Source organism: Syzygium oleosum, unplaced genomic scaffold, assembly GCF_021117445.2.
Source record: "Syzygium oleosum isolate NSW1041296 unplaced genomic scaffold, Sole_v2.1 Sole_v2.35, whole genome shotgun sequence".
NCBI classification, from domain to species: domain Eukaryota; kingdom Viridiplantae; phylum Streptophyta; class Magnoliopsida; order Myrtales; family Myrtaceae; genus Syzygium; species Syzygium oleosum.
Genome location: NW_026607519.1, coordinates 2,029,523 through 2,056,594, shown reverse-complemented (window position 1 = coordinate 2,056,594; position 27,072 = coordinate 2,029,523). Strand labels below are relative to the sequence as shown.

General features: G+C 39.5%; 1 protein-coding gene across 1 annotated transcript; it reads left to right on the top strand.

Moving 5' to 3' along the window:
• The first annotated feature begins 7,296 nt into the window (after nucleotides 1–7,296).
• LOC115676865 (kinesin-like protein KIN-14B) lies at nucleotides 7,297–25,700 on the top strand. Its single transcript, XM_030599880.2, has 23 exons — nucleotides 7,297–7,692; nucleotides 7,837–7,960; nucleotides 8,065–8,151; nucleotides 9,167–9,337; nucleotides 9,465–9,571; nucleotides 10,013–10,144; nucleotides 10,253–10,431; nucleotides 11,098–11,259; nucleotides 11,821–11,912; nucleotides 12,839–12,990; nucleotides 13,402–13,575; nucleotides 14,260–14,406; nucleotides 15,278–15,466; nucleotides 16,495–16,566; nucleotides 17,780–17,817; nucleotides 17,905–18,115; nucleotides 18,871–19,062; nucleotides 19,200–19,391; nucleotides 19,653–20,003; nucleotides 20,457–20,555; nucleotides 24,030–24,170; nucleotides 24,255–24,413; nucleotides 24,952–25,700. The coding sequence occupies exons 1-23, from the start codon at nucleotides 7,492–7,494 to the stop codon at nucleotides 25,396–25,398; spliced, it is 3,819 nt and encodes a 1,272-aa protein (XP_030455740.2). The 5' UTR covers nucleotides 7,297–7,491; the 3' UTR covers nucleotides 25,399–25,700.
• Nucleotides 25,701–27,072: the final 1,372 nt, after the last annotated feature.

The following is a 27,072-nucleotide window of genomic DNA, read 5'->3' as shown; positions in this document are numbered from 1 at the left end:
TAACCATCATTCTCTTGTCATCATGCTTTCACGAATTAAATATAGGAAAAATACCAAATAGGTACCTCACATTTCGTCCAATGACCACTAGTGCACCTCTAAGTTTACCTTTGGAGACCACTTTACACGTTCACGTTAATTGAGCTTCTTTCCTATTTACGAAAATGCAATTTTCTTTTCAAAAATGCCCATCTCTAAATCCCGAATTCTCACAGCCACCCAAAGTAGTCAAAACCAATTAAAAACCAAATCAACCGAACTCTATCCAAGATGCTAAAATGAGTTTGTAAGGAAAGGCAATTCGAACTCTTCAATGTGGGGCTTTTTGGTAGAGGTATGCAAATGATATTTAGATAAACAAAAAGTATATAAGTGGCCACTAGGTGAAAAGTCGAGTTTATTTTTCCGGTATCTTCCTCGTCATCGGTAAAACAAAGCGAATTTGTATACCGAATCGCGATGATTACTTACATCAACCTATATATGAGAGTGGTGACACATGCTCCGGAAAAAAAAAAAAAAAAAAACCGAAATTAGTCCGAATACCGGTCGAGGGCATTCGTGCAATTAACTGCAACTTCTGGGGTGGTTTTGGATTGTGTTACATTCGGAACCATTTCGGATTCTAAAGGTTTTTTAAGTATTTTTCAATAAGCAAAAGTTGCAATATTTGATAGAAAAAAGTACAATACGAAAAAAACAAAAGTCACCTTATATAGCAATGTCTCGTTCCGAAGTCGTGTTTTCTCATTTACTCATGCTCGAATCTCATTCATTTAACACTATATCATCAACAAAAAGGGGGAAACTTTCACTTTTGATTGAGTTTGTGGGAGAAAATAGTTTCTTGCTTGAGCTTGAAAGCCAAAAAAAGTCATTTTGATTAAGATAGGTGCGAGATCGATAAATCGCTGCAGAAGTAGTAATGAAATCGAGGTTTGTAAACCTTTGATCAAAGTTCATTGTTGGTCACTAAATAATTTGTACGTCTACTTCACCGACTAGGTGGTTGGTCGAGTGGTCCAGAACTTGGTTTTAGCTTATTCTCGGTTTTAGGAAACCTTGGTTAGTCTGCGAAGGGCGAGCCTGAACTTAGGTGCATTGCGATTTTTGGCTTCCCCATTCGCACCTAATGGGGTTGTGCAAATAGGCTTGCCCGATGAGTAATTAGTACTTCGCCGGTGCCTTAAACCAAACGCTCCAGTAGCAAGTGAGGTAGATCGCAACCCCATTTAAACCCTTTTTTATTTCTAAAAAGAATTTGTACATGTTACTCTATAAGTATAGCAGCCTTTACTTTTTGACACCTAGAAATAATATTACTTAATATTTTGACACCCTTAACACTGAAATATAATAAGTAGGAATTTACACAAATTTGCAACATCAAAAGACGAAGACAAAGTTACAAACAATATACAGAACTAAGGATAAATCGTTGACTCTTTACACGATCACCTTTGACCGGATTAGTTTAGTCTAATAACAAAATTACCTGAAATAAGACATATCATTATCCATTTACAAGAAACATACCATAAAAAATTACAAAAAAAGAAGAAGAGTTTAACCGGATATGTCATTACGAAAAATTCAAGCGACCTGGTGAAATTATTGATTCCATTTTTATTTAAGCATCAAGAAAATAATAATGCTTTAAGTAAATATTACATGACTTGAAAAAAAAGAATAATATCAAAAAAGGGATTGTCCCACCTGTTTATATATGGCTGGGAAGCTAATTTAAAGAAAAGAAATTCCCGATAATTCCATGCCGTCTTTAGTGACCAATGAAGGGCCCAATAAACGGAACAAAATGAGAAGGCTTGTTGGGCCCATCAGAAGGCCCGGCCCAGATCACTCCTCAGCGCTTTCTAATTTTCGTTTGTTTGGTTCTATCCTATTTGGCTGCGTTTGGTCGTCCGGATTTCTAAACAGGATAGGACTGGATAGGATAGGATAAGAAATCCTGGGATTTCTTCATATCTTATCTACTGTTTGGTGGACTACGGATTTAAAGTCGGATAGGATAAAATTTTTTTTTTTTTTTTGCTATTCACGGGTTCGGAGGAGTCGGTGAAGGAAAAAAAGCCGAGAAATTTTTTTGCTGAAAGCGCACAAGGTGTGGGGATGAAGATGACGGTGAGTGGAGCGTAGGGTTTCTGGAAAAATAGACATTAGAAATCCTATCAAGGTCTATCCCACCCCCCTTCGGATTTTTTTATCCGGGCTATATCCGACCTTATCCTATCCTGGACCACCACCAAACATAGGATAGGATAAAACATATCCTATTCTGACTTTTATCCGGTCGACCAAACGCAGCCTTTCTATTTTACAAGTCAGGGCGCTTTCTAATTTGAAAACGGTAGAAAGAGCCGTCTCTCCTCTTCTTATCGTATATAATATGATCGATTTCCGGTAAGCTTACGTGAGTTTTTGTTGCGTATGGTTACTCCGAGTCTTCATCATTTTCTCGTTGGAAAACAATGTCACCCCTTGTTTTTGGGTGAATTTAGGGCGCGGCGCTTTTAAGGCTTTAAATCACTTCAATTTATTAATTATCAACTGCCTTAAGACAAATTTGAGCACCCTTTGAGTTCTCCAACTTAATGCGATTCTCTCAAATTCATTAACTCTTTTCCTCTCTCGTATGGCAATTTAGGTTAAGCAAATTATAACATAAGAAAATGACATAAATGGTTCTCAAATTTTGACTCAACGTGCAATATGGTCCATAAGCTTTTGATAAATGTTTAAACCAGTGCGAGCAATATAGTTTTGGACTTTTGGACTAATTTGAACATGTACAAAAAATTCATAAATCACATTGAATAGATTGAAAGTTCAAGACCCACATCGCACATTGGATCAAAATTCAAGAACCATTCGTGTCATTATCCCCGTGACATATTTGTTCAGTGTTGTCTTCTTCGTTTCTACCGTCGCATCTCTTATAATCCCGATAATTTTTTTCAACCTAAATAAGATTCTTAGGCATCTGTCGATGGTCATGTGCATCAATTGCTAATGACCACAAATCATTCATTGTCATCTTTATTTGTAAACAAGCCAAATCTAACCACTTAAAACAAATTTGAGATGAGTGAAAGTCGGGAAAAGAACGGGCAAAAGAACGAAACCAGGAGGAAATGTGGGACATTGCCTTTTTTGAATGATCCATTCAAAACTTAGGTGGAGATTCAGGAGGTCGAGCATAACATTGGGGGCAGACATAAGTTGGGCAATCCGAATCGCTGTCTAATTTTCTCTAGAAATAGGACATGCCATTGCAATGCGGATTTGTTGCCTTCCTAAATAGGGAAAAATTATAAATTTTTTTTTCTAAAACTATTATACGGATGTCCATTCATATTTAAATCTTTTAATTTGATTAATTTATTTCTAAACTCTTGACTATTTGCTAATGTAGTCATTCCTGCCAAATTTAGCTGGCAATCATAGACACGGACATCGGGACATCGGGCATAGACACTGATGTGAATGGTTTTTTGTATTTTTAAAATTTTTTGGAATAAATTTATTGATTTTTTTTTCCTTTTTCGTTTCTTTCTTTTTTTACCTTCTTCCTCCTATGGTCGTCATGGCCAGCGATCGGCCACATACCATGGACCCTTTTTTGGGTACTTATCCCTCCTACATGGCATAGGACCACTACCTTGTAGGTAGGGCTGTCAATAGGTCGGGTCAGGTTTCTATGATACCCGACCCGACCTGAATCACGAGGGGCGCATGCTTTCTCTGACATGACCCGACCCAAAACGCATAGAACCCGAAGCGAAAATCCGGGTCGGTCCGGGTCAGGTCGGTCCGGGTTTTCGGGTTTGCAGTTGGGGGAGCAGGAGGAGGTGGGGAGTCGCTGGAGGGAAAGGACGGCGGTGCTGGCGGTGGCGCCTCCCCAGAGCAGGAGGAGGTGGGTAAATTGGGTTCTCGGCCGCCGGCAGCGATGGCGGCGAAGGACGGGTGGGTGAGGACGCCGATGGCGGAGGACAGGATGGTGGCCGAGCTCCTGATGCGTCTCAGGTGGGATCCCCACCACCACCACGCCGCATCCGCTCACCCCTCGGCGGCGGCGGCGGCGGCATCCCTCCTGCCGCCGCCGGGGTGGGGGATCCGGCAGTCGCGATCGAAGGGTCCTCGTTCTGGTGCGACGCCGCGTCGCCGGCGAAGAGGTGCGGCGACTCGGCGAGGAACAGCCCCACGACCCCGCTCTCGTGGAGCGTCAGGACCGCCTCCTCCTCCGGCACCGCCGACGGGCTCGACGACTCTAGCTTGCTGGTCTGCGGCTCCTCCGCCTCCACATCTAAGGTAATCTCTCTCTCTGTCTCTCTCTCATCCGGTTCGAGCTGCGCGGAAAGATGCGTGCGTGTTCTTCGATCGATCGTAGCTCGATGAGCAGCAGCTCCCGTCGACGCCCTGGCCATAAAGCCGCACCGGTCCTCCTCTGACTCGGCCTACTCTGCCATGGTGAGAGAGAGAGGCTGCGATGGTCTGGTGAAGGAGGAGGAGGAAGAAGAAGAGGCGAAGCGAAGAAGAAGAGGGAAGAGAAGAGGAGGAGGAGGAGGATGCCCTAGGGTTTTTTAAGTTACGAGCCGGCTGTCAAAAAAGCCCGGTCCGGACCGACCCGGCCCGAAATAAAGATAATATTCAAAATTTAAAACTATTCCCGACCCAGAGGAGGCCCGCCCTGAAGAAGCCCTAAATTTCGGAGCTGGGCCGGGTCGGTCCGGGGCGGGCCGGGCTTTATTGACAGCCCTACTCGTAGGAATAAGGCCTTGGCAATTTAATGTTTTTGTAGCCTTCTGAAATGTCGCATGGTCCTCGAGAAGACATGGACATGCAGCATAATATTCATGTAGCGCGGCGTAGCCCCACCATCACCAGCCGGTGGTAATGAAAGTTCCATTTCATCGGTTCTTAGTGCTAGTTTTTATCATTTTTTGAGGTGCAAAAATGGTGACTTCCTATCATTACACTCTTACAACCCGATCAGAGAGCAAATTAAATTCTTTTTCGCCCGTATTCTTGACACCTTTGATTTCATTCCACGGGTACTCGAAGGTGCGTGACTGTCGTTGCTGGAACCGCCGTTAGAATATGAATAATTTCGAACCACGCGAGAAGAGGAAATGTGATAAAATTGATCGTACGACGGCAATTCGATCATGAAATCTTTAAATTGTGCCAATTTAGTTGTGAAACTTTTTGTGATTTGCCAATTTAGTTATTCCTGCCAATTTTGATTAGAATTCGTTGACGTGCCGGTCTAGTCAGCATCGACCATCCTACGAGGCACAACCGGCACTGACATAGACAGTTTTCGCAAATTTTTTTCTTTTTCTTTTTTTCTTTTTCCATTTGTCGGCCATAGTCAGGCTCCGTACATAGGCCTTTGGCAAGGGTAGCCCTTTGCCTGATGAGGCGAGGGTGAGGGTCACCCTTTGGCTAGATTGGATCGGGTGAGGGCAGCCCTTACTGGGCCACGTGAGGGTGACCGTCACCATCCTAAGCGAGGGCGGCCCTTACTTGAGGTCGACGGAGGGAAAAATAAAAGAAAAGGAAAAAAATAAAAAAAATCACAAAATAATTTTTTTTTTAAATTATCCACGTTAGCATTGACTGTGTCATGTAGGATGCCCGGCGTGGCCTAAACCAGCATATCAGCGATTTCCTGCTAACATTAGTCGGGATAACTAAATTAGCAAATTGTTAAATGGTTCAGGACTAAATTTGGCACAATTGGAAGGTTTATAACTAAATTGACACAATTTAAAGGTTTATAACTAAATTTGTAAGTTGTCAAAATGTTTAGGACTAAATTGGCATAATTGAGATGTTTAGGACTGAATTAGTCGCTTTACAATGAGTTTAAGATTTTTTGGATAATTTTTCTTGCCAGGGTAAATGAGGCATGGACAAGAGAGTTGCCGAATCCGAATTGGCCAAACACTGAGAAAGACGGAACCTTGAACTCGTAATCAACAATGTTCGAAAATGGGGGAGGCTCTCGAATTGTGTGCGAGTCAACACAGCCGAGAGTTACCAAGTGCATGTATAATGACACATCCATCGCATCTTTGACAATGTCATCGGACCAAAACTTGATGGGAGCCAACACCGATCATTTTTTTACGAGACAAAGAAAATTTTTGACAAGAATTATGATTTAAAGATGACACTTTTCACGATATAAAAAAAGAGAGTTTGGAGCAAGATTGAAACCAAGTTAACATCGGTGCTTTTCAGAAGACAAAAAAAAAAGAAAAAGAATTGGCCAGAATAGGGACCCGCTTTATAATTCGTGTTTTTTAAGGAAATTGGGCCAATTTTAAAATCAAGCATCATTTGACATGACATGTCACAACTAAGCACTTCAGTTATCACGTCACTTAATATTTAATATTTTAATTATGTAAAGTGATAGTGTCTACTTTAGCATTTTGTCTTCTCTTTTTTTTTATTATCGTACTTTTTGTTTTTTTGGGCCAAACAAATTTGGCCAACTCATTCCCAGACATAGCTTGTGCCAGGTCATCCAAAAACCCACCACACATTTCTCAGTTCTCGCGCGGGGGGGAGGAAACTGAGGAACGAAGCAATCCTCCTCCTCCTCTCACCCGCGCACGTTGTCCCGCCCCGCGCCCTTCATCTTTTAAAAATCAAATTCCATTTTCCTCTCCCCAATAAAAAAAAAAATAAAAAGATAAAAAAAATAAATTTAATCGGGGCCGGGGGGGCAGAAAAGGTAATGATGACGAAAGCTTCGAGAGCGCGAGGCGTGAAGTAACGCGGGGTCCCGAAAGCAAAAAAGAGTGCCCCTCGTTATTAATCATTTTTCCTTTTTAGAAAAAGTCACTAAAAAATTCTAGATTATGCCCACCGCGCGATTCATTTCTTTTAAATTTTTAACTTATACTTATATCACGCGTCTACTTTCATTCATTATTACAAAACACCTTACCACATCAACATAATCTGCTTTTTGATATCTATGTAGGTAAATTTTTAACAATTTTTATTGACGGAAAATAAATATATTATATGGATATAAATTTCGGAGTTGACACATGAAAAAAGAAGTTTACGATCCGTGAGCCTTCTACCTCCGAGCAGCATTGCTCCATCAGGCTTTCGCCCGGGCTTTTGGTGGCTTTTGCCCCTTTTTTTTTTTTTTTCTTTTGTAGGATAAAATTCGCGAGGCGTGAGAGACGACGTCGTATCGTCCTCGGCCGCACCACCACCTCCCATTTATGGTTTGGCCAAAGGTAAGGAAGGAGCTCTCGTGACCAGTAGTAATGGAGGAGGAGCTCTGAGAAGACGGAGAAGAAGAAGGAGGAGGAGGAGATTAGCCGATCCTCTCTCTCCTCTGGCGCGCGTAGAGAGGGAAGCGAAGGCTCTCTCTCGGAGTTGATCGTCTCGTCTCGTCTCGGCTCGGCTCGTCTCGATAGGTTTCGGTCGCCGGCGGCGGCGATGTCGGACCCGAGGAGCAACCGGTGGAAGTGGGAGGTCAGTGGCTTCGAGCCCCGGAAGTCCTCCTCCTTCGACGCCGACGACCAGCCGAGGCCGAGCGCTCCTCTCGCCCGGCGGTACTCGATCTCCGCCGCCTCCCCGCCCCCCTCCCCGCAGCACGCTCTGGCCGCCAAGGTGCAGCGGCTCAAGGACAATGTCCAGGTTTGTCGAAACGCTCCGATTGTCTCGCTTCCGTTTTCCGGTCCGATTGAGCGTGGGGCGAGATTTGCCCTGTTTTTAGTCCGGTCTAGATGTGGAATTTCCGTTCTCGCGTGAGTTCGATTCCTTTCACTTTTTCCGCGACAGCTTGCGAGGCGGGATTACTTGGAGCTGAGGCGGGAGGCGAGCGAGCTGCAGGAGTATTCCAACGCGAAGCTCGACCGAGTCACGCGGTACCTGGGCGTCCTCGCCGACAAGACGCGGAAACTAGGTGAGGGTGGGTGCGGCCCCCGCTGTCGTATCTCGTCGACGTGTGTTTTGCTTTCTCCCTCTTTTTTTTTGGGTTTTTGACTGGTTCTGTTGCGTTGTAATCAGATCGAGCTGCCCTTGAAGGTGAGGCTAGGATAGCACCGCTTGTTAGCGAGAAGAGGAAGTTGTTCAATGACTTGTTGACATCCAAAGGTCGGTTCTTCCTTTCTAAATTGGGTTCTCCCGCTTTCCACGCGACGAATGTGAGCGGGAGTACTCGGATACATGAGCCGAGATTTCAGGAAGTTTTCGAGTTTTGATTGCAATTGATTATCGGGACGGTGTCCCTGTCCGATGGACGAATAGAGATGGCTTATTTGCAAGACAATTTTGCAGTGTGTAGGAGGACGAAACTTGAGTTTAACAAGTAAGATCGAGCTGGAATACGGCTGATAGAGTTGTCGTAAGGAAGTGCTGATCAACTCGAGATTGCACTGTTAGCTATCAGTTTGTGATGCATTTTTATTGATCGGTTGTTAGTCTGAAATATTCGGGCTGTCTGTTAGTTCAGGACTGATTATACCTCGGACATTCATTAATCTGTAAATGGAGACTAGAAATCAAGCACGAAGATGTTTTTTTTACTTCGTGTATTTTGTTCCTCCTCTGGAGGATCAGTTCTGGTACTTTGGTCGATGGTGACGAAGAAATTGAATCTCTTAAAATTAAAGTAATGGGAGAACTCCCAAGAGATATGATTTTCAGACAAGAGTACAGTCACCAGTGACATACTTTCCATATGGACTCCTTCCACATCAGCAATTCACCATTGAGACTGCCCAATCACCAGATTGGCCGGCCTAAGTTACACTAATAGTGTTTAAGTAAGAGGGACAGATCATCTTGAAGCCATTTGGTTGGCTATCAGTGCAGGAGTTGCACACACATTAATTAACTGTTTGGTTTAAAAGTTGAGCTAAATGTTAGTTAGTTGGCAAGTGACTATAGTTCAATTGGTTAATCTTTAATGGAAGCACAGAAATCAATCACGATTGTGCATTTCTCTCTTCTTTGTGTGCTCTCTTCCTCTTACTATAGTAATTTGTTTCAACAGCTCTTCTCTTCAATTTCCAACCATCCTTCTTCGAGGCTGTACAAAATTTGGGTCAGAAATTTATTATGGGCATTTTCCTTTTCTGTAATGATTTGAAGATGCCTTTAATTTCAGGAAACATAAAGGTATTCTGTCGTTCAAGACCATTATTTGAAGATGAAGGTCCCTCTGCTGTAGAATTCCCTGATGATCTTACTATCCGCGTCGACACTGGTGATGAGACCAGTACCAACCCTAAGAAAGATTACGAATTCGATAGGGTATATGGACCTCATGTTGGACAGGGTGAGCTAGAAAACGATTCATTTTGTTACATAACTGGCATTATTTGAAGATTGTTTGGTGTAGACTAGCAACCTGGCTGGTTTGCTTGGAAGTTGGTTATCTTACAGTAGGACTGGTGCATGTGCAGCTGAGATATTTAGTGATGTTCAACCGTTGGTTCAATCAGCTTTGGATGGATTTAACGTGTCAATATTTGCTTATGGACAAAGTAACTCAGGAAAGACGCACACTATGGTCTCTCTCTCTCTCTCTTTCTCTCTCAAACACGCTCGCACTGAATAATATCTCCATATGAGCTAAATATCCAAATATTTCGGTATGGCTTTTTTGATAAGTATTTTGTTTGTCATTCCCATTGCATTCAAAAGGGAGCAGATCTGGAATGAGAGTGTGCTTTTGTGAATTATACATGTTTGGTTGCCATTACGGGCATGGTGCATTAATGCAGATACTTCCTTCAGATGCTGGTCTAATCTCATGTCTGAATTTAAGGAGCTGAAAGTTCTGTTGCTCGCATTTCTTAGATCTGATTGTCGTTCGTTCGATCTTTCGCAATCATAATTATCTGCATGGGGGCTTTTGTAATATTATGATTAACCATGTTCACCCGCCATGTCATTCCACAAAATTCTGATATGGAAGTTGACGTGATGTTTGTTTTTTGATGCTTTTCAGGAAGGATCTAGCCATGATCGTGGTCTATATGCTCGTTGTTTTGAGGAGCTCTTCGATTTAGCGAATTCAGATGCAACTGCTACATCTAGATATGATTTTTCTGTCACAGTTTTTGAACTCCACAATGAACAGGTTTCTTTTCTTAAACTCACCTTAAATAGCTTCAAGTTTCTTCAGGTGTTACCGAACGCCTACGTTTTGTTTTGATGTGATTGTGCTTCCACATGTTTATTTATGTAGGTACGAGATTTGGTGCGTGAATCAGGAAGGAATTCATCGAAAGTCTGCATGGGGTCTTCGGAATTTTTTGTCGAACTTACACAGGAAAAGGTCGACAATCCATTGGATTTTTTGAAGGTCCTGAAAGAGGCATTTCAAAGTCGAGGAAATGATGTTTTAAAGTTCAATGTTTCTCACTTGTATGGTTTGAATTCTAAGCACCCTCTCTCATTGCTTTTTTGGGTTTTGTGATTTCTTGATATATTATGATGACAATGTTAGCTAGAAACTATATTTTGCTGAAGGGTGAATAACTGTGCAATTCTTTTTGAAAGAATTCAAGATAAATTCAGGAGGATACAAAGAATGAAAAATAAATGTGAGCTATTAGTACAGATATACCATAATGTCTACTGCTATCAATTACCCCTCTTAAACAGGTTCAATCGATTGTGGTGCCAAGCTTCTGAAATGAATGATGATGTTTTCCTCAATTAGATGTTAGGAACAGCATTTGTGCATACCTTTCATAATGAGAGTTTCAAGCCCCCCTTGGCTACTTTGTCCTCATTTGCTGGATTAGTTTGTTAGGCTGAATTTATTCATAGGTATTGCATGGAAGAGGATGCTGCTCAACCTAGCTGTTTACTTTTACTTTCAGAGAGTACCACACCTTAATAATTTTCAGAAAGGATGTGTTCTTTTATTTTTTAAAGCAAAAGCTGAATACAAGAGATACACATGATAATTACAAAATGTTATTACTTGATTAAGCACTTGGCAGTGGCCTCTAACCCTACCACCCCCAACCCTTTGTTGAGTTTCTAATTGATACTTTTTGACTCATTCTCCTGTTATGTAATCAGGATTGTCACAATCCATATATCCTACAACAACTTGATTACTGGAGAAAACCTGTATAGCAAGCTTTCTCTTGTTGATTTGGCTGGAAGTGAAGGGTTGAATGTGGAAGATGGTAGTGGGGAGCGGGTGACGGAACTTCTACATGTTATGAAGTCACTTTCTGCGTAAGTCTTGGCATGTTTGCTATCATTCTTATTATTATTTGCATACTTGACTTTATGTTAGTATCAATATTTCAGTAGTGGTTGCAATACTGTTTCTGGCTTTCTTTTCCCCATTTGATGAGTTACTGCCAGTGCTTGCTTTCTAGCAGTGTACGAGCATCCGAGACACAAATCTTGCATGACACTGATTATCCGCTACTTTCAAATTGTTAGGCTTTTCTACCCCATTTTGATTCATTGATGTGTTGGTGCTTCAGACCTATCTCTGTCCTCAACTATAATTTAGTCAATGAAAGAAGTTCAAACTCGTCACTTTGGAAATGCTAATCTCGCGGTTCTTTACCTTGTCATTAAGTGGAAGCAGATCTTAATTGCAGATTGAATGTGTAGAATGGTCTATTGTTCTCTAGTAAAATAACTCTGATATTCTGGAGTGCCCTTGGGCACGGGTTTGTTGAAATAGAAGGGAGACATGCAGTCATTACCTTTTAAGATTAAAAGTTTGAATTAATCTGTTTTTTTGTTGATATAACGTTTTATGACTTGTCTTTCATTTTGTAGGTTGGGGGATGTTTTGTCTTCATTGTCGTCAAAGAAGGATATCGTTCCATATGAGAATTCAACGCTAACTAGAGTACTTGCTGATTCACTAGGTACCTTTTGGCAATGACTTTCTTGGTTGCATACATGATGATTGGATTTTCTGAAGGTGATGGATCTGACAAGTGCGTGTACTAGCTTGTGCCTGTCAGGATAGCACAAGCTATCTTTTTTTTTTTTTCACTTTAATGGTACAAAAAAAACGAACTGTAGTTGACATCTTCACATTAATAATTTTTGACAGAAAGAACTTAAAATTTTGAAGTGCCTGATGAAGAGAAATGGAATTTTAATTCCTGATACCTCTTCAATGGATCAGAAAATTCATGGATGGGATATGACATATCTGGTGCAAAAAATCTCGCAAAACTATTCATACGATACTGTGGAGTGAATACATATTTCACGGGGCTGCATTTGCTTTGAAATATTTACCCTTAATATATAATGGAATAAGTTTGTGGATGGCCTTTCCTTTGTTTTATCTTTTAGCTTATATTCCATCAACATACTCTTTGGTGCTTTGGTGGTGCATAATCTAGGTTGTTATTTAACAGAAGTTATTTTGCTTAGAAAAGCTCCTGACTTACCTGCATTGATGTTACTGTCCTCATAGCTGCTAATAGGTGTTCATGACAATACCTGCACTGTTTTTTGGATAAGTGTCTCATCTTTGCAGAATGACTGTTTTGTACACCTTTTTTATTTGAGCCTAAAAACAAAAGTAGCTCATTTTCTCTCCTATGGCACCGAAGGACCATTATGAATTGGACGCTTATTCACAAGATATCGACTAGTCATTCTAGAATGTTGTGTGAGCTTATGCTGTCAGTGTTTTCATGGTATCCTTGTTGCAGCTAAAATTGAACCTTTTCTCTTTTCCTTGAGTCTCAATTTAAACATTTGAGCAAAAACTTTGCAGTGACAGTCATTAATTTCTGATGGCTTGTTCATTTTCTTTTGCTAAATGTCTCTACAGGCGGAAACTCCAAGACTCTGCTGATTGTTAATGTGTCTCCTGATGCATCAAATGTATCTGAGACGATATCATCCCTTAATTTTACTTCCAGAGCACGAAATGCTACGCTAAGCCTTGGAAACAGAGATACGATAAAGAAATGGCGGGACGTTGTATGTTCTGTATTCCCTGGTAGACTGAACCTTGGTTTGGGAATTTTGGTTGAACTAGTGTCTATGGTTTATGGGCACGAACCCACATTAGAAAGTTTTGTTTATTTCTCCCCTTGAATCTTTTTGATTTTAGTTGACGTGAGAAGATGTCCATGTTTGACTTCACCTTTTGGTCGTCTATTGCTTGAATAACTGTCTTGTAAATTTTTATTAAATTGCTAGTTATCACGAGTATACTCTTTTCAGCTCGTCCCTTGTGATGTGATATGTTCAATAATTTGTCATCATAAAAGAATGTAAAAGCATTTTAATACAGAATTTCTGGCCCTTGTGATAACACGTGTCTATTGTTTGTCATCAAAGAGGAAAAAGCACTGAACTTTTGCAGGTGGATGTCTTTATCTTTTTTAGGCCAATGATGCGAGGAAGGAGTTGTATGAAAAAGAGAAAGAATTACAAGATGTTAAACAAGAGGTTTTGGGGCTAAAACAAGCGTTGAAAGATGCAAATGATCAATGCGTCCTCCTTTTTAATGAAGTTCAGAAGGCATGGAAGGTCTCCTATACTCTGCAGTCGGATTTGAAGGTGTGCAACTTTGTAGTGGCATTTCTCCAATTGCGTGGAACTTGTATGATGATCAATTACTTTGGTTGATATGATATATATGTCATTTGCACTGCTGATTAATGCTGGCTTCTTTGAGGAAAAATGTGTACCAGATTTATTTGAGCAACCTCTTTGAACAAATGACTTTGTTTGGTGCAAGATTTCCGTGTGGTTGTCCTCCAAATGACCACCTTTCCCCAAGGGAATTAGATACTATTCTCCCAAGAAAACTCTCTCTCGTAATATTAGTTCAATGGATGCTTAGGGTTGGTAGACATTGGTCTCCATCTACATCATTCTTTGCAAAAATATATTCTATTCGTTGACGACAATTTTAGCACAAGAGTACGAGGGATTTCTCTTATGTCCTGCAACTTTTATCCTCTATGAATTACATTTTTTATGATGGATTTCTGTGCAGTGTTGCAATAGGTTTTTATGAGTCTTTTAGTGCGAAGTTTTTATCAAAGTTTTTAGTTATGATAAAGTTTCTGGGAAATATTTAATGATGTTAACACCCATAATTAACTTTGTCCTCATCTTTAGTATGTGTGTGAGCAGTTCAATATAAATCCAGGAAATGTTGTTTTTTAATTTGAAATGATTTCCATCTGTGGTTTTCAATTAGGATTATGTACTGAAATCATAACTTTTCTGATGCAGTCTGAGAACATAATGCTGGCAGATAAGCATAAGATTGAGAAGGAGCAGAATGCGCAGCTCAGAAATCAACTTGCTCAACTGGTCCAGCTGGAGCAGGATCAGAAGCTGCACATACAGCAGCAAGATTCAACTATTCAGTCCTTGCAAGTTCGTCTTATTTGAAACTTAATGCTTTTCAGCATGTGCTTTTTCATCTATTTCAACACTGAGTTGATCATATGCTTTGCTGTTCTCTTATGGATCTTGGATTCTTGGAATTTGCCTCTTGGAACTCTTGAAACGTGCCTTTTATGGTTATAGTTGCTCCTGGAAAGTTTTGACAATGGTCCTATATCTGTATAATAAACCACCAAATATTACTGAAAAAAAGTCGATATAATTTTACTTTGTATATGATGGGAGACAATGATATGGCTCCAATGTTTTGTTGAAGTACAGAGATGTTGGCGTCTGAATGTGGTCTTTGTGCACCTTTAAGTGGGAGCATGTGCTTGTGTGCCCATGCTTTCTCATTGGTGTATGTGTCTGTGGGCTTGCAGAGCCTGTCTCAGCATCCACAAAAGTGCATGAGGGTGTTTGTATGTACCTCAGTTTGGTACACATAGTTCTGCTGCAATAACATATAATTAGAATGCATTAGACAATTTGTATCTGTTAAGTACGTTGGTTGCTTTTCCTTTTTATGTCATGATCTGTACACCCTATCTGTGCTACATGTTATCTGGTCGCTTAGTTACTTTTTTAATGAGGAATAGCGCATCCAAGTCATTAGGAAACTAGTTTTTGCATCTTCTTGTCCTGCCATGAATCGTTTTCCCTCCTTTTTGGTTTAATTAGTATGTGACTTCACTTAGATGTAGAAAAATATATACATGCTGTACTTCTTGTCAGTAATAATGCTTTGGGTTTATGGTCATCCAATGCTGGAAAGTCAGATATTTCATGACATCTTCTGCTTCCAGGTTAAATGCAACTTTTATAATGAAATTTTTCTCTTGTCCTTATTTTCATAATGCAGGCCAATATTAGAAATCTTGAGCATCAGCTTAATGAAGCCCTTTGTTCAAGTGAAACTAAGTCAAAATCTGGCGTAGATTCAGGCCTTGAAGTACAAGCACTTCCGAAAGCTTTTAGTGATTCAATGGACTCTTCAATAGTGACCAAGAAACTTGAAGAAGAGCTAAAAAAACGTGATGCATTAATTGAGGTATGCTCATTCGCATGGATATTCTGTTGTATAATCAATTCTATATGCTAATTTTGCTGCTCTTTTCCCTCTGCCTCCAATTACTCGCTCCTTTTCTCGAGCATACACAAGAAAAGAGAAAAATTCGCTGTCTTTTTTACCCCATTAGGTTACTTTCTTGTTATCAGAAGTAACAATTACTAAAGTTGGTCTGCCTATATGCGTAATTCTTTATGCTGATCCTGTAATTCTTTCAATTATTTCCATGAGAAAATTATCCCACCAGAAAAAGGATTTGCTTGGTATTTTGCTTTTCTTTTTTGGTTAAAGGTTGACAGCCTGTTCAGTTGGTGGTTTCCTCTGCCGTGATGTGTGAGGCAGAGTCATTAAAGGAGTTATGTTGTTTATCTTTCTTCTCTTCGATTTGCACTTTCTGTACCTCTGATGTTATTTATTTCCGTGGGGATGGAGGCGTTGTGAGAGAGGTAAAGATTGGGCAGTACGGTTGTGTTGCTCACATATTGACAAGGAAGATACTAACAACCAATAAAATCTGAAATCGGAACCAGGGCTAGTGGCTTCCAGTGCTAGTGAGTGTAGGAAATCCAAATTACTTCATAAAAGCATGATGATATTTTCTTCAGCAAAAGGAGCAGCTGTAACAACTCTATTTGCAACAATTTCTATGTCAATAGAACAGCACTGAAGCAGATGAGTTGTTAATGTTGGAAACTAACACAAAAGCATAAGTTGATCTCATCGACCTTTTGGCTTGAGGTGATCATCATATTTTTGAAATGATCTGTTTGTTTTTTTATATGCATGCGTAGTTTGATAGCTGTGACCATGTTTGCCAAACGACGGGCTTCTTTGTTTTCAACATTGTCGAAATTTATGTGGGCGATATGTTGGGAAAGTTGTAGTTTCATAATGGGAAAATCTAAAACACACTCGTAAGCAGTTAATTTCTTATAAATCATGGTGTATATGCAATCTCTATCTGGATGCCGATAAGACTTGATGCTTGTAATAATGAATTACTCTTGCAGAGATTGCATGAGGAAAATGAGAAACTATTTGATAGACTCACGGAAAAAGCTTCGTTGACAAGTTCACCCCAGGTAAACTCTCATTCCAGTTAGAATTATAATTTTACCTAGCTGTGCCATGATGCAGGGGAAAACTGTACATGGACTTATGTAGTATCTCAGTTTCTTTGAGTGCTGTATTCAGTTCATATCTCTGACTATTGCTCTCGTTATCCTCTTCCTTGACTCTTTTGAGAGCTGCAATGGCTCTTGGGTTGCATAGCTGCTGTACACCACTGTGAGGTCCCACCTAGGGCTTGAGTCGATTCACAGTTGGTCAGACTTTGGATTGGAGTAGCACAGTTGTGCTTAATCTTCACTGCCTCAGTTATCAGTTTATAATTTCCTGTGCAATTCAGTAGGTTCGCTTATAGTCATTGTTCTGCAAATATATTGTTGAACCTTTGCTCGACTCTTCTGCTTTCAGCAGCACTTCATTGTGATGAGATGAGATATATGTTAGTAATCTGGTTGTGACTTGTTTGTAAGTTGTAGAGTTCTCATGGTGCTGAACTGGCAGATGCGATGGATGAAAAGATACTTGCAGAAGCTATGATATGAAATTTATTGCACCATTCACATATATTGTCGTGTGCATCAATTGACAATTTTCTTTTGCTCTCTCCGGTTAGAGAAAGTGTTTTCTATTCTCTATGCATAATGGAATAAAATTTCTGGAGGTCCAAATGTCCAGATAGGAGAATGTCAAGTCTTACCTGGTGTTAGTTTGATAGCATTGAGAGCTCATGGTTTGAAATACTTGTGAGAGTGTGCAATCTGCTCATGGTAGTTCAAGGCATCCTTAATCATATGTATATCTGCCTGCACGGTCCAATTTATGAGTTGAGGCAGTATAATTTGGGTCATAAAAAGGGGGGTAATTCGGGTCATCTTTAGGTTAGAACTGCACTGACAATGAATTTGGCAAATAATATGTTTAGGGAAATTAAAATTCATTTGGATGAAACCTTTGAACATGCAGTAAACTTTCATTTGAGTTCATCCATGCTGACTAAGAATCAACTCGGCCTCTTTGAACTCGTTGGCTAAAGTGAAAGGCATTTGACTTGTCTGCTTCCTCTATTGTTTTCATGGGCTTATTGGCTTTTCATAGTTGGAGGCTTCTACTCCATTGCCTAAGCTTTTGTATATTTTAGGGTGACTATGCAAGGTGCTCTTCAGTCTTCTTGTTTCTTTTGCTAAGGATACTCTCTCAGATTTCTGACATGCTTGTCTATTTTTTTAGATATCAAGTCCAAAAGGAATAGCAAATATGCCATCTCGGTACGTTTCTGAGATGAACGTTGGTTTGTGTTATTCCAGCCGACAGCATGTTACACATTGTATATTCTTCCATTGTCGGTTTTTCAGGACAAATAACAACAGTGTTGGACGTACTCTGGATGTTGTTCCTTCGCCATTAAATGCTGAAAAGTCAGTTGCTCTGGTCAAAACAAGTTCTGAGAAAGTTAAAACTACGCCAGCGGGAGAATACCTCACTGCGGCTTTGAATGACTTTGAACCGGAACAGTATGACAGTCTTGCTGCCATTTCTGATGGAGCAAACAAGCTTTTGATGTTGGTATGCTTACTTAATGATATTCCCGTGCATTTGAAAAATAGTGAGGGCTTAATCGCGTGTTCATTAAGTGGAAAGGAAAACACCTTCTGATGAATCTTTCATCCCCGGTGTGTCATTCAACATGTATAAAGTTTTATCTTTTCGTAGGTAGTAGTTTCATGATCGAATCATTGTCAATTGGTGTGCTTTTTCTTTGGTAAAGAAAAATAGCGATTGGTAATAGTTTGTTACTTAATCTTTTAATTTTTATTTCAGAATTGTTCATTTGCGTTTCTTATTGAGTGTGTTTTGTTCATTTTGTGGAAGACCAAAAAGTAGCTTTTGGTTTTCTCTTCTGAATAGTACGTTTTCGTAATTTTTAAATGATATTATTTGACTTCAAATGAATCTAAATGCCAAATTTATGTCTTTAAACATTTAATGTGTTCAATATCAAATAAAACTCGAAGCTCAAATGCTAAAAACAGAAGTATGAGAAAAAAGCTGAAAAGAAGTAATTGCAAGTAGAATATACATCATGAATACACAATTTCCGGTATCCACAAATTTGGGCTTTGAATGATAATTTTTTTACTATTTTAGAAAGAATTACAGCATGCCGGTGTTTCAAAAATAGAAAGATACCGCTGCTGTTTATGACATGTTGTTCATTTAATTTAGTATTTACTCCATTCTGCATAATTTCGTTATTTTGTTGATAATGGTGAACTCCTTAGAATATATCAAAGTTAATTTTTAATGTTATGGTAGTGCAGGTTTTGGCTGCTGTCATCAAAGCAGGTGCTTCCAGAGAGCATGAGATTCTTGCTGAAATTAGAGATGCTGTCTTTGCATTTATTCGTAAAATGGAACCGAAGAGAGTCATGGATACCATGCTTGTCTCACGTGTCAGGATATTGTATATTCGGTCTTTGCTTGCTAGATCACCAGAGCTGCAGTCTATCAAGGTAACAATTTCTGACCTCCTTTAGGCTCCAATTTCCGCTGTCAGCATTTTATGATATGCATGTTATCTAGATTTTTATATACCTGACCAAACATTTCATTTTACCCCTGGTGCTTGTTGTCACTCTTTCAACTGTAGGTTTTACCTGTTGATTGCTTCTTAGAAAAACCAAATTCTGGACGGAGTAGAAGCTCTAGCCGAGGTAACAGCCCTGGAAGATCACCTGTACGGTATGTTGACGAGCAGATCCAGGGCTTCAAAGTCAACATAAAGCCTGAGAAAAAGTCTAAGTTTTCTTCAGTTGTCTTAAAGCTTCGAGGTATCGATCAGGTTCGCGCTGTTCTTCTAGTGTTGCTAGTCTTTTGAAAGACATGAAAGATACACCTACCACCAATCTAAAACCAAATAGAAACTGACTATAATAACAGAACTACGTTGAAGGGCATCTTCAGTCTGGCCCCATATAACTTTATATCATGAGCTTCTTGCTCATATTTGTTCCTAGATGGTTCTTATCTTGGGATATTGCTCATGACTTCTTGGTATTTCAACCTTTCAATGTTTTACCGAATGCTATAACCCCTTTTTTAGGAAACTTGGAGGCAGCATGTCACTGGAGGAAAACTCAGAGAAATAACTGAAGAGGCTAAAAGCTTTTCTATTGGAAATAAGTCCCTTGCTGCCCTTTTTGTGCATACTCCAGCTGGTGAGCTGCAGCGGCAGATTAGATCTTGGCTTGCGGAGAACTTTGAGTTCCTCTCTGTGACTGGAGATGATGCAATGGGAGGAACAACTGGTCAATTAGAACTTCTCTCCACTGCTATTATGGATGGTTGGATGGCTGGACTTGGCGCTGCTGTGCCTCCCAACACAGATGCTCTCGGTCAGCTTCTATCAGAGTATACTAAGAGAGTCTATACTTCTCAATTACAGCACCTGAAGGTAGGTGTTGATCAATGGTGGACTTCATCAATTGGATGCATCAATCATGTCACTGCAGCATAATTGCCATAATTTTGAACAAGTGACAATGCAATTATCTGGCGATTTTAGGGACTGACCTTAGATAGGCGGCTGTGTGTTTTTCATTCATCCCCTTTCATTATGCATGTGTTGTAGCTCCTGAGAAACATTAGTTGTGTTTAGATGCGCAAACTGCTAGCATCAGGTATGCGATCATGGGGTGCCCATGTGAGGCAAGCAAACCTTCCTATAACCCACCCCTTGAAGGATATGAAACTTATACTTGAACAAATGACCAGTTACTTTATAAGGACAGTAGACCAATCCAGGAAAGAACAAAACTTGCCGTGTCGTCTAACAGAACTTATACTTCAACCAATAACAGATTGTCTTTATTATTAAGATGATCCTAATTTCCATGGCTTACATCAGGATATTGCTGGAACCTTGGCGACAGAAGAGGCGGAAGACTTGGCACATGTAGCAAAGCTTCGTTCAGCTCTTGAATCTGTTGATCATAAGAGAAGAAAGGTACTCCTCTCTTCCATATCACCGCTACGGCGCTACTTGGGCCTATATATACTAATTTAATGTGATTATGAATGGATATATGAACTCTTAAATAGCAGTTAATCTAAAAAGTGGCATACATACATACATACATACATACATACATGCATGCATGCATATATGTATGTATGAAATATTTCAAATGCTTGGAAACTCGGGGTTTTTCCATGGTCAAGTATGAAGTTATGCCATATTGGTGTACTAGTATGAAAACTTTTCAATGCACAATTTGAAAATTTGCTGATTTTAGATTACATTTTGGTTTGATAATATTGCAAACCATTATTTGTGAATAGAGCAGTTGGATTTACATGACGCTTTATCTAAGTTCTTCCTAATTATTGGAAGAATCTTGCTGATTATTGGAAGAATTAAGCGATGTTTATGATTGCTTAATTGGTGGGGCTATTTCCTCTCCCTTTCTGGCTGCAAATGCATATTTTCTTCTTGCTTAACACCCAAAATACCTTTCAGGTACAATTTGCCCAAGCCTTAAATTGTCACACCTCTCTTTTTCTGTCATCTCCTAGTACACCAGCTGTCATGTTTCCTATTTCAATCTACAAAATGATGTTTCCTTCCGTTTTGTGTTTATTCAGTGCGTTTAAGATGAAGAAAATTGGCTTCCTCCACCCAAGAAAGGTTAAAAAAAAAAGAACCAATTGGAATTGAGGAGTATTTTGGTAGAAACTGTTGCAGATTTAACATGTTTGTTCTTCTGTTCTTAGCTATCTTAAGATCAAGGAAAGATGAACAAAATAAGAGAAAAAGAGAGGGAAAGAACAGAACCAAAAGGGCCCATACATGGACCCTCAAACAAGAAAAGGGCGGTGGGGGTGGGGATCTATGCCCGGTGAAATAGAGAATGATGGTTTTTCTAGCTGATATCCTCTGCCCTTGTCGATGGATCGGTGGGAAAGGGGCGAAGCTGCGATGCACAACATGACTCGGTCCTCGTTAGTGAAGGCAATAGGATTGATGTAATCAAAAGAGCTTTTTGGTTGGACTGTAGTAATTGAGACCCAGACGAGGAAAGAAAAAAAGGAAAATATAGAGAGACAAATTTGATCCTACTGTCTTCGGATTGTGACAGTGCTTGTCTGTGTGTGTGGATTCAGATAAACCGACTGCTCAGAGGGCAAGAGAATTAGAGATGGGTAGAGGATGTAATAAAGCCATGTGTTTGTAGGTCGTGGTGTCATTGGGAGGTTATTATATCTGAAAGAGGAGAAAGAGTGTTTAACAAGTGTTTGACGGTGCTTGTCTCTGCGTGTGTGGGGATTCAGATAAACCGACTGCTCAGAGGGCAAGGGAGTCAGAGATGGATAGATTATGTAATAAAGCCATGTGTCTGTAGATCATGGTGTCATTAGGAGATTATTATATCTGAAAGAGGAGAATAAGTGTTTAAGAAGTGTTGTGCTAGGTAGGGAGGGAGGGACATTTCGACAAACATAGTTAAAAAATGACAGGAAACTGATTGTTGGCCAGATAAAATAGAGAAGAAACTGACAACATGAGAAGGGATGAGAGAGAGGCGTGGTCTATTAGACGCTTAACTAAAAATATGGAAAAATATGGGTGTTTGAAATAGTTATCGGAATTGGTTGACTGTCGATTTGCATCATATGGTTCGATTCAATGCAAGGTCTAAGCGATATGTATCTATTTTTGTTAATCTTCTTAATCGCAAGTGAGTCTATCGGTTCACTTGCAAATCTACGATTCTCTACGTATCTATCAATTCAAGTGTTTCTCTTTTTCGTACGTTTACCTATAAAATAATGTAAATATTGTCGTGTTTTAATCTGCAGGCTCCATTTTGATAATAACAAAAGGGATAAGTGCATTGAAAGTCCTAAAACTTGTCATGAAAGTGCAATTGAGTCCTAAAACTTTCAAAAAGTGCAATTAAGTCCTAAAACTTGTCACAAAATGCAATTGAGTCCTACAACTTTTAAAAAGTGCAATCAAACTTTCAATGCACTTTTTGAAAGTTTTAGGATTCAATTGTACTTTCGTGATAAGTTTTGGGACTTCTAATGCGCTTATCCCATAACAAAATAATTGAAAATGCGCTTTGTACTTTACAATAAAAGACTAAATAATATACCATAGAAATTTGTAATTTACATTTAAGTATAATCCTTATGTTAATGAAACAATGGGAAATTATCTTCTTATCTGTAGGATCATAACATGTTCTTGAATTTTAGTTTTCTTTGTCATGGATCATAAATATTACATATTTCATATTTTATAACATTGTTTACAAAGTTTAGAAATGCCTGACACAAAATTCTAATATTAGGAACTCTACTCAATCTTACTATTAGATGCGATTCGATCCTCGATCCAAGATTCGTGAATTTAAGATTTTGATTCACGATACGCATCGATACGTATCTTTATTTGACAACTATATTGAAGGTGCTTTTGTTAGTAGACCACAAAATGTGTGTTTGCATCCAAAGATAGATGTGCCAAAGCTCAACCATTGCTTAATTGGGAAAGTATTGGAGTTATTTTTAAACTATGTTCATTTGATAAAGGCATAAACTAGAGACAGTGGCACTTTTACTCATCTCTATTACATATAATTAAAGTGACTTTCCTTAGTGAACGTAGGGTCCATCTTTAAATAATATTAATATGCGGGTGGAGGTCTTGTGTTCCGATTTGGTGTTGGATTAGGTGCAGATCTATGCATATATCAGTGGTCACCGGACTTAAAATAAGGAGTAAGGTCTCAAGTGATCAAAACATGGGTGAGTCACAGAGTGGCTCTGCCTTGAGAGTATCCTCAATCATTGAAACACTAGGAACATTTTAATTTGAGTATGCTAGTGAAAGCAATAATAGGACGTAAAAGCTTCCATCCTTTCTCTTTGTATGGGGACTGATTGACATTGCTAATGGAAGGTACAACGAGGACAACAACAAACCAAGCCTTATCCCACTGAGTGGGGTCATCTATATAAATCCTTTCCTTACCATGTGTTAGAGCTTCTGTAAGCGTTAAATGTCTTATATCTTTTCTATCATGTCATGCTCCTCCTAGTTAGTGTCCCTGGATCACACTCCTCATTGAAGCATGCAAAGTTATTCGGTTAACTTGAGCAAATGTTATTTCTAATGAGTATATAGGAAATAATAGATAAATTTGAGTTGTTAGGCAGTCCAATTATATATGTGCATCTATTATGCATTTATAAGTTAAAATAGAAATAAGAAATCGCTAATAGATATAACTTGTGCATTTTCTGTGACTCTTACTCAAAATCGTTGATGACACATATCACCAAAAGATGTCGAGTATACATGATATTATCAACCTTAATGATTGTCACATCTCCATTAAACTTTATCCTTGGATGCTCTGACTTGATTGACTTAGTTCTTTCTTTTTGCTCCTTATGTTTCTAACAAAATCAGATTTTGCAACAAATGAGAAGTGATGAGGCCCTATTAACACTGGAAGGTGGTGGTTCACCCATTCGCAATCCTTCCACTGCTGCTGAAGATGCAAGATTAGCATCTCTTATTTCTCTTGATGGCATATTGAAGCAAGTCAAGGTTTTAAACTGTTCTTTGTACTTATTTCTCATTGTGTGTGTCTAGTCTATGTACAAAGTAAGGAGGCTGGTTGATTTTGAGCAGGATATAATGAGGCAATCATCCGTCAACACCTTGAGCAGAGGTAAGAAGGCAGCAATGCTAGCATCTCTGGATGAACTTGCAGAGCGGATGCCTTCCCTCCTCGACATTGATCATCCTTCTGCCCAAAAACAAATCTCTGATGCTCGTAGTGCTGTCGAGGTTTGTTAACCTTCAAAAAATCCTCAATCTGCAGATTCTTTTTTTCTTGGGTTACTGTGGAATTCATGTGCAGCTATATACCATATTGCTAAAAATTATGCAGGATCTCATAAATACTAACAATGATTGTCAGTATCAGTAAGTAAAATGTTGGATGACTAGGGAAATGTCCTATAGATCTGCGTAACAATAGCAGCAAAGTCCTTGGGAAAGAATCAGACCGCAAGTTTTTTATGACGGGACTTTCTGATGGTCCAAGTGTTCGGTTGAGATGGTCCATCAGAGGTCGTTGTGGAGACTTTCATGCTTCCTAAGACCTTGCTCTTGAACTTAATCTTGATAGAGGGATAGTCACCCTCGCTCTAAACTTCTATCATATAGAGTAATCCCTAATTGTTTTCAACTATTCCTGAAAGAAGTATTCAGAAAGACAAAAGCAAGCAACAAGAATTTGATTAGGATTTGCACCTCATTGATACGACATAATAGACCCACATTGTTTTTATGGGTCATTTATTCTTTGATTGTGCTGCTGCAGTTGATTCCCGAAGATGATAAGCAGGAACAGTTGCATGCTTCCAGACCTGCAGATTCGGGGCCTGTGGTAGACACAGATGTGGCTCAGTGGAACGTCCTGCAGTTCAACACAGGCTCGACGACTCCATTCATCATCAAATGTGGAGCCAATTCTAACTCAGAACTGGTCATCAAAGCAGATGCCCGTGTTCAGGAACCCAAAGGCGGTGAAATCGTGAGGGTAGTTCCCAGGCCAACTGTTCTGGAAAATATGAGCTTGGAGGAGATAAAACAGCTCTTCTCCCAACTACCCGAGGCTCTAAGCTTGCTGGCCCTTGCACGGACGGCAGATGGGACCCGTGCTCGGTACTCCAGGCTGTACAGGACCTTGGCCATGAAGGTGCCGTCTCTTAGGGATCTAGTGGTCGAGTTGGAGAAGGGTGGCGTGTTGAAGGATGTTAGACCTTGAAATCAGCATTCCCTTATGTATTCCCACTGCCTCGCTGTCGCCGAGGTCTTTTTGTAAGCTTGATGAGGAGATTTTTCTTCTGTTCACTTGGTCCGTTCCGTTCCTGGGGTAGGCTTCTTCTATTAGTTTTGGTGGGTTTTGAATGGTGAGCGGAAGTGTGTAAGTAACCGTAGGTACTGTAATTTTGTCGAGGGCTAAGCCGATGGGCTTCTTCAATGTAAAGATGAGATTATTGTATAGCTCGATTCTTGGGGGATCGGTTGGGGCGATAATTATGCGACCTAAGCAGCTGTTTCCTAGTACGCCGAATCCTATGTACTAAATTCGTATGTCTTGGATGCGTGTTCTCATCTAATGAGCATGCGATCATCCCAAATTCGGAGACCATGTTGGGTGATTCGTTAGTCGATAGCCACTCACAAACGGTCTATCACTTTATGTGGTTATTTAGAAAAACTCCTTTCGTGGGCTTGACTCATGTAGAGCATGTCCTTTTGAATATGCATCCATATCTTCAAAAATTGGAAGTCGAATGTATTAATACAATATTTGTTTTTAAATCATATTTGCCCGGAACAATTGGGGGGAACATCTATGGTCCCGCAGCTCGACTTTGTGGGATCGGTCTCGTAAAGTCCAAAACTTGTTGATGTTTGATTTTGTTGCTTGAAAGCTGTAAATCTTGTAAAATCTAAAAGCTAGGAAGTGGTAATTGATAATTTGATTGGTAACTTACCGCCCACTAACCGGACCTATTAATAAAATAAGGAAGTAGTTAATGATGATAATATTATTATTTCGTTAGTAACTTATTAATGACTGATTGGGCAACTATTTGCCAAGCAAATTTTTATTATCGGTTAATTTTAGGAGCAATGTCACCATAAGTGCAAGAATTTTTGCCTTTTTACTTGTGTGTACAAACTTATACTTGTTCTATCATGTATCTCTAACTTTCCTAATCTGGCTCAATGAGGAATTCATTAAATAAATTGCCATGTTATGTGATTGTGTTGAAATGACTCTGCTTACTTCTCAATAATTAAGCACAATTGGTGACGTGGCTCCTCTCCTTAGCTAAAATCATCTCCTCTCTCTTTAGGTGTTGGGTGATGAGAAAAGATAGATAATGCAAACTAGGATAATCTTAGCCGTTAAATATGTCTCTATTTAGGCGACATCATCTCAAAATGGCCACTATGGACATCAATGTGGATTATTACCATCTATTTGACGACCTTAGTGTTCGTGTTAGCATTTTCATCTCTAATTTTACCGGAGGTTTCAAATTGACCCATGTTTGAAAATTTGATATAGAGATCAACAATATTGTAAAGCGGGCAAAAGTTCAAATATTTACCATATCACTACCTTAATTTTACTAACAAATGAAACTATTCCGATTTTTAGCGCACCTCGACAAATGGAGTTTTGCCGTTTATTTAGGGTCTGTTTGGTGGGAACAATTTTTGTTCAGAAATAGCTTTTTCTAATTTTGCTCTCGGGAACAGTTTCTAAGCAAAAAATTGTATTTAGTAACTGCACAAAATTTCTATTCCCGAAATAGAAAAAGAACAGAAATGCGGTACGACCTTAAAAATTTCTACTCCCAATTTTTTCATTTAATTATAAAATGTGAGTGGAAATTTAACAATTCTTCATATTTGGATAAAA

Excerpts from the sequence above, each read along its gene's own strand:
- LOC115676865 (XM_030599880.2), top strand. The coding sequence starts at position 7,492 with ATGTCGGACCCGAGGAGCAACCGGTGGAAGTGGGAGGTCAGTGGCTTC. Across the intron at positions 9,572-10,012 it reads CAGGAAAGACGCACACTATG|GAAGGATCTAGCCATGATCG; the intron begins GTCTCTCTCTCT and ends GATGCTTTTCAG. Across the intron at positions 15,467-16,494 it reads AACGTGATGCATTAATTGAG|AGATTGCATGAGGAAAATGA; the intron begins GTATGCTCATTC and ends TTACTCTTGCAG.